This window comes from Leopardus geoffroyi, chromosome B4, assembly GCF_018350155.1.
Source record: "Leopardus geoffroyi isolate Oge1 chromosome B4, O.geoffroyi_Oge1_pat1.0, whole genome shotgun sequence".
Classification (NCBI taxonomy): domain Eukaryota; kingdom Metazoa; phylum Chordata; class Mammalia; order Carnivora; family Felidae; genus Leopardus; species Leopardus geoffroyi.
Window position 1 is genome coordinate 818,200 of NC_059341.1, and position 13,338 is coordinate 831,537.

Sequence of the window (13,338 nt, forward strand, 5' to 3'; positions counted from 1 at the left end):
ACCCAGCACGCCAGCCGCCCGGTGTCCCCGCACACCCACTGGCTCTCCTACAGCCCCCTAGGGTCCTTCCACCTCCTGATGAGCTCAGCAGAGAGGACATCACACCAGGTAAGCCCCCACTGTTAAGCTTCACGGTATTCTGTCCAGGTCCTGCTTTCCCAGTTCCCGCCCGCCTGCCTGACACCATGGTTTTTCCCAGGCTGCGTGCTCTTAGGGACGCTCATCTGCACGTGTGCGACAGGCACGGACACCCCCAACCCCACCTGAGTTGCTGCTCCATCTCTAACAAGAGCCCCACATGACATCCCCACATGGTGGGGCCTGGCTCACAGGCCTCTGCCACATCCCCCACGTGACCCCAGCCCCACACAGCTTTCCCCAGCTCGGTCCACAGTCACACCCTCAAGACCATTACTCAACTCCGGCTTCCCAAATACAACCTTCCACACGTTGTGCCCTTCCCTGTCTCGGGCCCCACCGACACCTGCCCTGCGGCCTCATGCAAGCCTGTCCATCAGCCCATCCCCACTGTCCATGGTGGGAGCCCAACGACTGGGGCTGACCACAGTCCTGATTCTGTCCCATGCCCAGCCGGGGCCCGCCTGACCTCTCTAAACTCTCCAGCGACACAGCTGGGGAAACCCACCTGGACCCACTACACAGGCCAGTCAGTTTGGGGCTGGTGGGAAGAATAAAGCTATAGGTCTCCTTGTCCTCCACTGTTAGAAGCCTGTTAAGACATCTGTGAGTCCTTAAAAGTGTCTCCCCTGGCATCCCCTGTGCTCAGAAGTAACCCCGTCATCCCAGAGCTCGGATCACGTTTTGTGTTTTCCTGGGAACTACACGGCTTAGGAAGGTGCTGCTACACAGGACGGCAGGTGGACCCCGCCAAGGATCAAGATTAGAGCCTTCCACTTTTTCAGTGTACACAGCGGTACACTGATCTCCCGATTAAATTGAGGTCTGCTACAGGACCCGAGGGTCCGTTTCACCACGGCAGACTGTAGACCAGTCCGGTTCCCCTGGAGGCCCGGGGCCCCACCCTTCTGAGCACCTGGTGCAGTGCCCACCACAGAACCTCCGGCTGCATAAGCTCCAAACACCGCAGGACTCACCAGCGGCGGATCAAGATAGCTGTGTGTGGCCGACCACGTCTGGGGAGCAATCAGGCTGTACAGGGGGAACTGCTGCTGAGGGCTGTAGACCGGAGGTAAGTAAAAGGAGGCTGTGTAGCGCTGCTGCGCATAAAGGCTCATGTCCAGAGGTCTAAATCCATTCTTTGGCAAAAATGTGTTTATAGCTATTGCCTTTGCTTTTATCCGTGCCTGTGTGAAGACACAGAAGTGTCTGTGAGAATACTGAAGAAGTGATTTGCAAATACAGAGAGTCTAACGAGTGGTCTTGCTTACCTTAATTGGTTTTCCTTGAAAAGTCTTGACTTCTTCTCGAAGATATTTGTAAGCCTGAGGGCAAAACCATCCACAATACCACTGTGTTATTCATCTTAGAAACACAAGGAACTGGCAGGTAACTCACTACCTCAGCTAAGGAATGGGGTCATCAAAATACGACGGACAGAACCTAGAATGGGGAATCTTAACCTACTCTGGGTCAATGGTTCCTTAAAAGAACCTCTAAGAGTGAGGGAGCCTCCAGCAAACAGTCTCATGCTCAACATGTGACCACGATTGGAGCAGGACTAACAGACACCGTAGAGCCTCCCACAGGCCACCAGCCAAGGGTCCTGACCTGCAGGTAACAATGGATACCAAGTCCCCAGTCATAACCCCAATCTGAAAATGGAATTACACAGTTCAGGAGAAGAAAACATTGAGATTGCAATATTCCAAAGTCCCTGCCTACGTGGCTCCTTATTCTTCTCCCAAGTGCACTCCTTAAGGCTCTGAGCCACCTGATCTGACCTGGGCCCGTCACACGCACCCTCCTGGTGAGGACGGCTCGCGCCTGCCGCGCTCACAGCTCCTACCTGTCTCCAACTTGCCCAGCTCCTCCTCTGTCCTTTCCCTTCCAGCCCATTAACACCCATCCTTCAGGTTTCTCTCTTCTGAACTTCATTGCATTCATGTCACTTAACACGTAATATACACAGCTGACCCTCAAACACGGGTTTGAACCACAAAGGGCCACCCACATGCAGACTTTCGAGAACTACAGGACAGTACTATAAATGCATTTTCTCCTACTTATGATTTTCTTAGCAGTATTTTCTCCAGCTTATTTTATTCTAAGAACACAGTATATAAGAGACAAGGTAGGAGTTAGTCAATTGTTTATGTTATCAGGAAGACTTCAGGCAGCCCAACAGTAGACTAGCGATAGTTCACACTTCGGAGAATCAATCATTACACGTGGACTCCCCACCATGCGGGGTCGGCATCCCTAACCTCCACGCTGTTCAAGAGCCACCTGTACTGGCAATCCCTTTAAGCACGTTAACGTTTCCCCCAGCAAGACTCCTCCTTGAAGGGCAGAGAGACCATCATAACTCCCTGCCTCTCCTCCCAGAGGGCCGCAGGGCCGTTTCAACTGTCTTACGACACACAGTGACACCTGGTGAAAGTTAAGGTGGTGTTCCAATTTCCCAAAACACTTTCCAAGTATTAAAACTTTTCTCCGCCCGAGAAAAGAAAACATAAAAGAAAAGAACTCATTTTCACATGCTGCTCATCTTACATGTCCTTAAGAAATAACGTCATACGTTTTACATATTGCTACAAAAACTATTTGCACAAACACACCTATTTCAGTTTCTACAACATGATTTCCCCTGCACTTTATATAATCAAACTTAGTGCCACAATGCAACAGTAATCTCAACACCCACAGTCAGGCCCCCTACGTACAACTTAGGTTAAGTATTAAGTACTGGTAACGCTGGGCTTCAACAGCGGTGGGAAGGACTTACCTGCTGTGCATCAGCTTCTGTTTCAAATGTAATAAACCAATTATCATTATAGGCAAATTCACAGTTTATGAATTTCGGTAAATTGTCTCCTTTGAACAGTGCTTCTACTTCCTACAGGGACAGAGAGGCAGAAATTAATTCTCGGCTACGCTGCATCTGTCCTTACCAAATAGAAACGGTATGGACACTGGAGGACAGATTCTTAGAGTCCAACATACTGATGGCTAGTAAACCTCTTCAAGAAGAGCAGAGGTGCTGAGTGTGGCTTCCAGAATCAGGTCCCCACTGCCACAGGAAGTAAATCCACTACGTACCAAGTGCTTTTCTTAGGACCAAGGTCCCTTTAAGGTAAATTAACGTGCTGACATTGCTGCACTGTACTAGAGAGCTGGTAACTACACACCTGGGGAAGGAGGGTGGTAATCTGAGAAATTTAAACATTAGCTGAACTTTTGGTTTTGGCCCAGATGGGCCAGATTTATGCTCCCCAAAACCAAAGACAAAATGTAGGAAAAGACAGTTTCAGAAAGCAGAGCTCAGGCCATACAGGGCAGATGAGCCTGCGAGTGCCCAGCTTGGGCCCGGAGTCCCCATGGAGACCCTACAACTCAGTGCCAGGAGGTGAGCGCTGACCCATCCCCACGAGTCCAGGGCTCTCAGTGGGGCTCGGTGTGCATCAACAGCCCCTGAAATGACCAGAGGGAACAGCAGCAGAGTTTGCCGGGACGGGGGTGGCGGAGTGTCTCCCCACCAGACACAGTGGGAAAAACTCCCAACTCACAGGACCTCAGGCAGTGCACACAGAAGGGCCCGGCTGCAGTGCGCGGAAGAACGAAGAACCGGCCTGGAGTGAAGGCAGCCTGGCTCCCACCTAACAACATGCCTAAAGGGTCAAATTGAACCTCAAACAAAGCTCAAAAATGACTACAGGGGAAGAATACAAAGACATTCAGGACCCAATAACACAAAATCCAAATGCCTGGCCTCCATTCAAAATTCACCAGATACACAAAGAAATGAGAAAATATGACCTAAGGGAGGGAAGTCCATCAAATTAGACCCCGAACTGATACAGATGACAGAATTAAAAGACAAGGATATTAAAATAGTTGTTAGACATATATTCTATATTCACAAAAGTAAAGACTGAACATGTTAAATAGAGATATGGAAGAAGAAAGAAATAAAGACCCAAAATGAACTTCTGGAATGAAAAATGCACTAAGTAGGATTAATGGTTAGTTAGAACTTTGAAAAAAAAAAAAAAAAAAAGAAGGGAGAAGAGAAAAACTATTTGAAGAAATAATAGCTCAGGACACTTCAAGTACAAGAAACTTACCAGCTACATCAAGGTGTATCACAATCAAATTGCCTAAAATCTTCAAGGCAGTAAGAAAAAAGAACAGTCACTACATACAGAGGAATGGAGACAAAAATGAAGGACCCATCCTCAGAAACAACGCACGCCAGAACACAGAAGAACATCTTCAAAACGCAGGAAGGATAAACAATCTTGTCAATCCTGGATTCTACACCCAGAGAAAATATCTTTTATAAAGGACAGTAAAATAGACATTTTCTCAAACACACAAAAGCTGAAAAAACTCACTACCAGTAGACCTGCACCCCAAGAAATAAAGGAATACCCAGGCAGAAAGGAAGCTAAAAGGAAGTCTAGATCAAGACATGGAATGAAAAGCACTGTAAATGGTACATGGTGGATAAATATGAAACACATCTTTCTTATTTTTAATCTCTTTAAAAGAAAATTGACTCGTTTAAAGCAAGCACAACAAAGCACTATGTGGTTTAGGACTACACAGAATTTCTGAGCACAGACGGGCGTGAGAAGTGGGGGACCATCTCAGAAAGGTGAACAAGTGGTACTATATTAAGTAAAGGCAGATGCTGATACACTTAGGTGTCGACTACAAACCGTAAAAGCCGCCACTAAAACAAAACGAAGAGTTATATCTAATAAGCCAAAAAGGGAGATAAAAACCACGTTAGCCCAAAACAAAGGGAGGCAAGAAAACAAGAACAGTATAGACAAAGAAAACAAGCAGCAAGATGCTAGATTTCAACCCAATCACACAGTTAGTCACTTCCAGGATAATGGCGCCAGCTCCGCACTCAGAAGCAGAGATCTCCGGGGTAAGGAAGGCACGACCCAACTGTGGGAGGGTCCCATGAAGTGCCCGCTAACCACGAAGACACGGACGGGCTACGTTAACACAAAGACGATGCACTGTGCCTACGGTAACACAACAAAGCTGCAGCGGCTACGTTAACACCAAAGTCGATTCCAGAGCAAAATGCTGCCAGGGAAAACAGGGCCATCTGATAAAAGACAGTTCATCGCTCAAATCAACTATAATTTAAAAACTTTTCTGAGCACCAACAAGCACATGGCTGCTTTCCGAAGACTGCTGGCCGCCGGCCCCCAAGAGGGGCTCTCTGCCACCTGTGCTCGGGGTGGCCTCCTGTCCTCTCACTCAGCTTTGCATGACCACATCTGTCCCCGTTTCTTTACTTGGTCAACATTTAATTTATCATAGTTTCCTCTGAGCCTTCTCTCTTAAAATTTCCATGGTTCAAGTTTTACAACACATGTAGGATATGCTATTTGGAATAATATAAATACACCACGATCAGTGTCTGCAGTGAAAAGTAGAAAATTCTTTTTGGTTATAGTCTTTACAAGTATCTTACAGGACCTATGCCTTAAATACTATTGTGAGTTAATACAGGCACCCAAACTGGCAGGAAGAAACAGGATGATCCTTCATACTTGGAACCTTAAAGAGAGGACCAAAAATTCAATCCAATTTCTTTTTCTTCACATACTATAATACAGAATGAGTAAAAACGAGCCTCAGTTGAACAGAAAGTAAACCCTGCTAGAACAGTGCCATACGCAAGAAGGTGTGATTTTTTAATCCTATCAGAGATTTGTTAGAACTCTCACCTTTGTTACACTCCACCAGGAACTGTCCTTCCTAAGCCTGCACGTACACTAATCTATCTTCCCTATGGAGAAGGAAGAGAATGTCCACAGCATGACTGACCCAGGCCTAACTCATGGAAGACCCAGGACTAAGAAAGCAAACTTCCTGGGTCTTGAAGTGTCTGCACAGCAGCCAGCCGGCACGCTCTAACCAGGCCAAGAGCTGCCTCTGTTAAAGCCCCACCTCACGGCTTTTCATCGTCCCAGGTGTGGCCAGCGGGTTCCACTGGCCTGCAGGGTTTACACAACGCGCCCCAGCACGAGCATCTGCACGAGTAACACATTTTCCAGCAAAGCAGTAACAGCAGATCATTCTTCAGGACTCTTACGCTATCAAATACTGTAGTTTCCTAAAATTACTGCCGAAGTTGGTACTAGTCAAGTTTTGATCTCCAGGCCCCGTTTCCACAGAAGGGACGTGCCTGCCTCCCCCTGTGCCAGCATCAGCCCTGATGTGGGCAGGCCAGCCGGCCAGTCCAGGCACTCGTTACAGCACATTCTCTCAACTCTTCCGAGTTCCCCTGTTGTCGTGGAGGTGCTTGTCCTGAAAACTTACTTAACATAAAAACATGTTCCTTGTCTTAACTTGTGGGTCTATTATTTTTAACGAGTATTTAAACCTTTCTCACTTTTAATTTCTAAATAGTGAGTTACCAACTCTCCTGTACTGTGCAGCGTGAAGTACATACACGGTGGAGTTCTGGGACACTATCAGCGTGTAGGTCCTGCGAAGAAAGCATCACTGTGCATGTTCTTAAAAATATACCCCCCCAAAACACAGAAATACACAAAAATAAACAAAAAACCCACACAAAAAATGTGCAAGCGTGCTTTGGAGGAGAGAGGACTTACTTCCACAGGGGTGGACTCGGAGATTTCACGCAATATCACGATGCAGCGGTTCTGATTTGGCCTTACTTTTTCTCCCTTCTCGTCCACTTGGACTAAAGGTAAAGCTACAAAGAGAAGAAGAATGAATGGTAAAACACAAATACTAAAGCCGACTCACCATTTGTACGCTGTTATAAACACTCCTGTGCAGTGTGCTACATTATATTTACTAAATGCAACGAAGAAACCCGCATACAGTGGGTCACTGTGACACAAACTATCAGAAGTTTTTAAACCCGTCCTGCATTTACAGTTCTCTAAACAAAGGAACATGGGAATTCAAAAAGTCCTTTAAGAGCTACAGTAAATTTAACACCCTGTACCACAGATTCTAAAGAAAAACAACTAAATGGAGATCACAACTCAGAGTTAACTGGCTTCCTATTTCCACGAGTCCCTATCATAAAATAATTTTCTGTCCTATTATGACTTTCTATTTTAAACTCACAAGAAGGTGCCACACGTGCCTCACCCAGCTTTTTCCAGGGACGATACACCCACCGTCAACACAAGGAAGCTGGTGTTGGGGCAATGGTGTGCACACAGGGACAGGCCTGAATCAGACCTCACCAGTGCTTACATGCAGCACTCCTTTTCGTTATGTTTTGTTTTTGGTGTCATGTCTACGAAACTGTATTGTGTACGATCAGAATCGGGGCTCAGTGCTGTCCACGCCGACGAGCTCAAGTTAGCAACATCAGGAATGGAAGAATGACTTTACTACAGGTTCTATTCATATTTAAAAGGATCATAAGGAAATATGAAAAGCTCACACTAATAAGTTAGACTACTTACATGAACTAGAAACATCCGTAACAATACACACCACCAAAGCACACCCTAAAAAGACAGTCACCAGAACAGGCCTGGATCTAAAAGAGAACTCAAGGCCCAGACAGTGTCCTTGGAGAATCCTATCAAATATTTAAGAAAAACGGGGCGCCTGGGTGGCGCAGTCGGTTAAGCGTCCGACTTCAGCCAGGTCACGATCTCGCGGTCCGGGTGTTTGAGCCCCGCGTCAGGCTCTGGGCTGATGGCTCAGAGCCTGGAGCCTGTTTCCGATTCTGTGTCTTCCTCTCTCTCTGCCCCTACCCCGTTCATGCTCTGTCTCTCTCTGTCCCAAAAATAAAAATAAACATTGAAAAAAAAAATTTTTTTTTTTTTTAAATAAATAAATAAATAAATATTTAAGAAAAACATAAACCAATCCCACAGGACAACCTCTTTCAAAACACCAAAGGTAACACACTCCAATTCAACCCATGAAACCAGAAGTTCTCTGTTCTCCAACAAACTAAACAAAGACATCAAAAGCAAGAAAACTATGCACCAATACCCCTGTGAATACAGATTAAAAATTCTTACCACATTTTGCCAAATTGAATCCCACAATATTTAAAAAATGGTAATAAATCATGACAAGCAGGATTTATCTCTGTAACGAAAAGTTGGTGTATTAAGCAATCGAAAATTAAGCAAATTCACCACGTTAATGGAGTAAAAAACAAACATAAAAAGCCTCACATATACAGACAAAGTATCTGGCAAAATCCAACATTACCCCCCAAAATACTCAGCAAACTAGGAATGGAAGGGAAACCTCACTCAAGAAAAATCAGCATCTAGCATCACACTTACTGAAGACAGGACAAAGCAAAACCACTGTCCCTTCCATGCCTGGTCACCACTGTACCAGAGGTTCGAGCAAGGGCAGTCAGGCAAGAATCAGTATATCAGAATGGATATAAAGAGGGAAAACTTTTTATATTCATAGGCCTATATATTCATAGGCCAACAGGCTCATTTCTATGCAGAAAATCTGATAAAATCTCTAAAACAACTAGAATTACAGTTTAACAAATTTGTAGTATGCAAGATCAATATACAAAAATAAATTACAGGGGTGCCTGGGTGGCTCAGTCGGTTGAGCATCCGACTTTTGGTTTTGGCTCAGGTCATGATCTCATGGTCTGGGAGTTCAAGCCCTGTGTCAGGCTCTGTGCTGACAGCCCGCAGTCTGCTTGAGATTCTCTGTCTCTGCCCCTCCCACATGCGCTCTCTCTCTCAAAATAAATAAAGTTAAAAAAAAAAAAAAAAAAAAAGAATTGTGTATCTACATACTAGCTCCAATTGGAAATTGAAATTAAAACATTATTTAAAATTGTGTCCAAAACAGGAACGGTTATAAATCTGGTAAGATATAGAAGTCTCTACACTGAAAACTGCAAAATATTACCAAGAGAAAAAATTTAAAACTGTAAACAAATGGAGAGATACTCTGTGTTCATGGAATGTAAAACTCACTGCTATTACGATGTCAATTCTCCCCAAATTGATGTATGGATCCAGTGAAATCCCAGTAAAAATACCAACTGGCCTTTCTGAAACTGAAATGTGGATTCTAAAACCCATATGGAAATGCAGACCATTTCGAAGAGCCGAAACAAAGTTAGGAGATTTTGCACCTACTTTAAGACTCCCTATAAAGCCAGAACAATGAAGACACTGGTGCCGGTGTTCAAACCTATAAGCAGATCAAGGACACAGGGCCCCGGGTGTAGGGACAGATGATCCCAACAAGCGCACAAAGCACAGCTCAGGGGAGAAGGGAGTCCTTCCAGCAAACGGCATGGCGACAGTGCACACCCACATGTGCAGGGGCAGAGAATTTAGATCCCTACCTCGAACCACATACAAAAATTAGCTTCAAATGGAACACCTAAAAATGACCTAAAAATGCTAACCCTACAACTGTAAAGCTTCTGGGAGAAACCTTTGTGACTTTGGACTAAGCACAGATTTCTTAGGTACAACACCAAGAGCAAGATCCATAAAAGAAAAAAATTAATCAAGGGACTACACAAAAAATTCAAAACTGTTTTTCAAGAGACACTATTATTATTAGAAGAATAAAAATGAGAAGCTAGAGACTAGGAGAATGTATCTGAGCTTCTATCTGGAACACAGATAATACACATCTCAAACGACCCCCCCACCCCCACCCAATCTCCAATATAAGGAAGGTGGTGGGTGGAGGGGGCGTGTGAACAGACACTTCAGCAAAGACATAAGGAGGGCCAACAAGCAGGTAAAAAGATGGCCGGGTGCCACAAGGCAGCAGGGAGACAGAAACCAAAGCCACGATGAGGTGAGCGCCACGCGCCACGAGAACACAGGGCACAGAGGTGCCCGTGCGCAGCAAGGGCCCGCACCTCCCACCCTGGGAGTGGGCTGACAGGTTCACAAGCTGCAACACATCCAGCTGCTGACCAAGACGGACGGAAGCCTCAGTCCGCACGGAGACTCTCACACCAGTGCTCAAGGCATTTACTTGTATTCACAACCCAGGAATAACCAAGCCCACAGACCGGGGGGGTGACTAATCCAGATGTGCTCTATCTACTGCATGGAATACGGCTCAGCAGTAATCGTGCTGAGTGTCAGAAGCCAGAATGGGGGGGGGGGGGGGGATGCTATTGGATGACTGATTCCATTTACATGAAGTTTTTAGAAAATGCAAACTAGTCTGTAGCGACAGCAAATGAGTGGTTGTCCGTGGGGGGAGGAAACTCCCGGGGTAACAGGAGGGTCGTCATCTTGATTCTGGTAGCTGAGTGAGAGTGTGTGTGTGTGTGTGTGTGTGTGTGTGTGTGTGTGTGTGAGAAGATGTGCAACTTCCCTAATGTACACTTAAAGCATGCGTATCTAAGGTCCGTAAACTCTACTTCGATAAAGCCGTAAAAACCAAACCAGCAGAAGGGACTGGCGAACCTCTCCATGCCTCTCATACCCGTCCTGTCCCAGTCCATGTGCCCCCTTAAAAGCCCCTTTACCCAGGGGTCAGTCCCGCTCAGGCACGTCCACTCTCACACCTGCACCTCTGAGCCGAGGAGACACAGTTCTGTTCTCCACACACCTGAACTTTGGATCCACGGGAGCATCTTGTCCACATCTGAAATACGCTTTCAGATTCAGCATTAGAACTTTAACACTGATTCTTACTGAAAACACAGGACCAGTTCACTTCACTGGTTCTAGTGGCCACGTTGTGGCTGTATCACAATGTATTTCTTCATGCTCTGGTGACAAATATCTGAGTCTATTTTTAAATTAGCAACTTCAACTGCATGAAGTATAAAAAAAAATTTGAACCAGCTTTCTGTACCATGCACTACACACCATGCAGAGTATGATATAAAAACAGAATTTATGCAATTCAATCAACACTACAGTTCTGGTGTCATAGTAGGAAATATTCAAAATGTCTACAGTGGATCTAACTTTATCTTGGGCATTTTGGGGATAGGGTAAGATTTAAACCGAGATCTCTGCTCACAGAGGCTTATTTACGTCACCCTCTTCAGAACAACAACTAACATGCTAAGCACACTCTATTCGTCAGGTTATTACATGTGCACACGCATCAGTAACGTGACAATTCAAGACCCTCTGCCGATACAGTACTGGAAGGGGAGGCGGCGGGGGGTGGAGAGGGTGACAGGGCTGTCTGTCCCTGGAGAGAAACGGCTCCATGAGGCAACCACACGGGGCAATTAAACATCCTCACAGTCTGCACGAACGACTCCTAGCCAGCATGCGCCAGCTGAGAAATGATCCACGGGGCAGCCAGGCTTCCAAGGAATGCCCAGGGGAAAAAAAGAAAAAAACCTACATCTGGAATTCCAAATAACAGGCAAAGAGCGTTAACAGGGTCACGAGCTTTTAGTTAGGAAAGCCGCCGGCCTCTGCACGTAGGTCGGACCAAAACGCACTCCCGCGGAATCCCGTTCTGAACGTGAGACAAAGAGACACTGGAAAGCATATAGCTATCTTGGGAAACAGTGGTTACAATTTTCAGAATTCAAGCTTCATAGACGATGTTTGCTAGTTTCTTCACTCCCTGCTCCAATAATTTCATGACCTTATGACATTTTCCTAGGGGCAGAAAGTACAGAATTTTACCTCCAACTAAGTTTGGAGGTAAGATGCTCATTCTGTTCTTCTATTAAGTCAAATGCACGCAAGAAAAAATCATCACCGACTGTTAGCCACCCAGCTAAGCCAGGGAGTATGTAAACACATCTGCCTAAGTGTCTGTGATGGGAAGTCACAGTGGTGACACGGGGAAACGGGGTTTTAGTTCTGGCATGACTGAGGACCAGCAGCCCTGAGAAGGGGGAGTACAGAAAGAATTCATCTGGTGCCTGCAGTCGTGTTACAGAAAGTGACTTTTTGTAATTAAAAACAAGCCCATTTCAAAAAGATATCCAGTGTACTGTACACTTAATTTAAAACTCATCCCCAGTGAAGCCGTCCTGGGTGGGAGGGTGGGAGGGTGGGATGGAAGCCTTACAAAGGCCGTAAGAGAACCGTGGGCAGTGACGGTCTCACTGATGCGTATCTCCCTGCTTCCAAACTGCCCCAACTGTACCCTTAAATACATGCAGCGCACTGTATGTCAGCAACACCTCAGTCACGTGGTTTTTATAAAAACACGAAACAAAATGTCAGGTTGTAGAAGCCTTCATCTGCAAAGCAAACCAGGACACCAGTGACCACACCTGTGGCATGCCAGACAACACCTGAAATACCCACGTTTCCTGAAGGCCTGCAGGCCTCGGAAATAATGTTTAAACCTCCCTCTGATATCGCCAAATGTCCACAAAACAACTTCACATACATCCTTTTAGAGAAAAACAGTAGTATTTCACCAAAACTTCAGCAGGAAGTTAGTATTTAAAGAAACCCTCTTTGTCGGTAGAATGCTAATTAAAACGTATTCCACTTTACCCTGAACACCATTATCTACTTTATGGTTCACTAACATCACAGCTGTCATTAACCTCCGCATTAGCCCCTCTCACGCCCACTACCTACGATCTGGACTACACAGGGGGTTGGGTTATGGAGCCCCTCAACGCCCTCGCCACACCCACGAGCCACTCAGCAAGGCCAGGAACATGAAGGAAGACCCCAGTCGCCATCAAGCACCTTGCACCCAACGGCTATTGATGTACAAGCTCACACAGCCGTCAAGACCATTTGTGAGCCAGCCCAGACCGCCGTTTACTTACACCTCAGCACTTCAACAATCAAGTTCATGTCAGTACTGAGCTTCTTGACGTGGTCCAGGTTAGCTACCGTGGTGATTGGCACGTACTGATCACTGTCCATCTGCGATATAAGGTACATGTCACTAGCAAGGTTCTCCCTGCAGAGAGAAGACAACAGCTTTGAATTAACCTTCCTTTAAAAGCAAGCTTCGGAAGAAGCAGGAGTGTGGCATGGGAGTACTTCAGAGTCAGATGGGAGTTCAAACCCCTTCCATCATTTGCCATCTCTCTGACCTTATGTAAAAATTTTTACAGACATTTGGAGAGGCAGGGAGGACAAAAGTATACTGCACTTGTTACAATCACAGGGTAAGCCTTTGGAAACATATTTATAGCTTATCTTTGTTCTAAGAAGTGTTTGAGTAGCTTACTAAAGATACAAACCCACTTTTTTAGGTATG

At 45.7% G+C, this 13,338-nt stretch overlaps 1 protein-coding gene across 5 annotated transcripts in view; it reads right to left on the reverse strand.

Moving 5' to 3' along the window:
- The window catches only part of LARP4B (La ribonucleoprotein 4B), a 92,736-nt gene that overhangs the window by 22,755 nt on the left and 56,643 nt on the right, over positions 1-13,338 (reverse strand). For all 5 annotated transcript variants that reach the window (XM_045465191.1, XM_045465190.1, XM_045465192.1 and 2 more), the window contains exons 7-11: positions 12,899-13,035; positions 6,786-6,889; positions 2,927-3,037; positions 1,410-1,463; positions 1,116-1,325 (exon numbers count right to left, since the gene is read on the reverse strand). In XM_045465191.1, the coding sequence (XP_045321147.1) occupies positions 1,116-1,325; positions 1,410-1,463; positions 2,927-3,037; positions 6,786-6,889; positions 12,899-13,035 (616 nt within the window). The remainder of the gene's footprint in view (positions 1-1,115; positions 1,326-1,409; positions 1,464-2,926; positions 3,038-6,785; positions 6,890-12,898; positions 13,036-13,338) is intronic.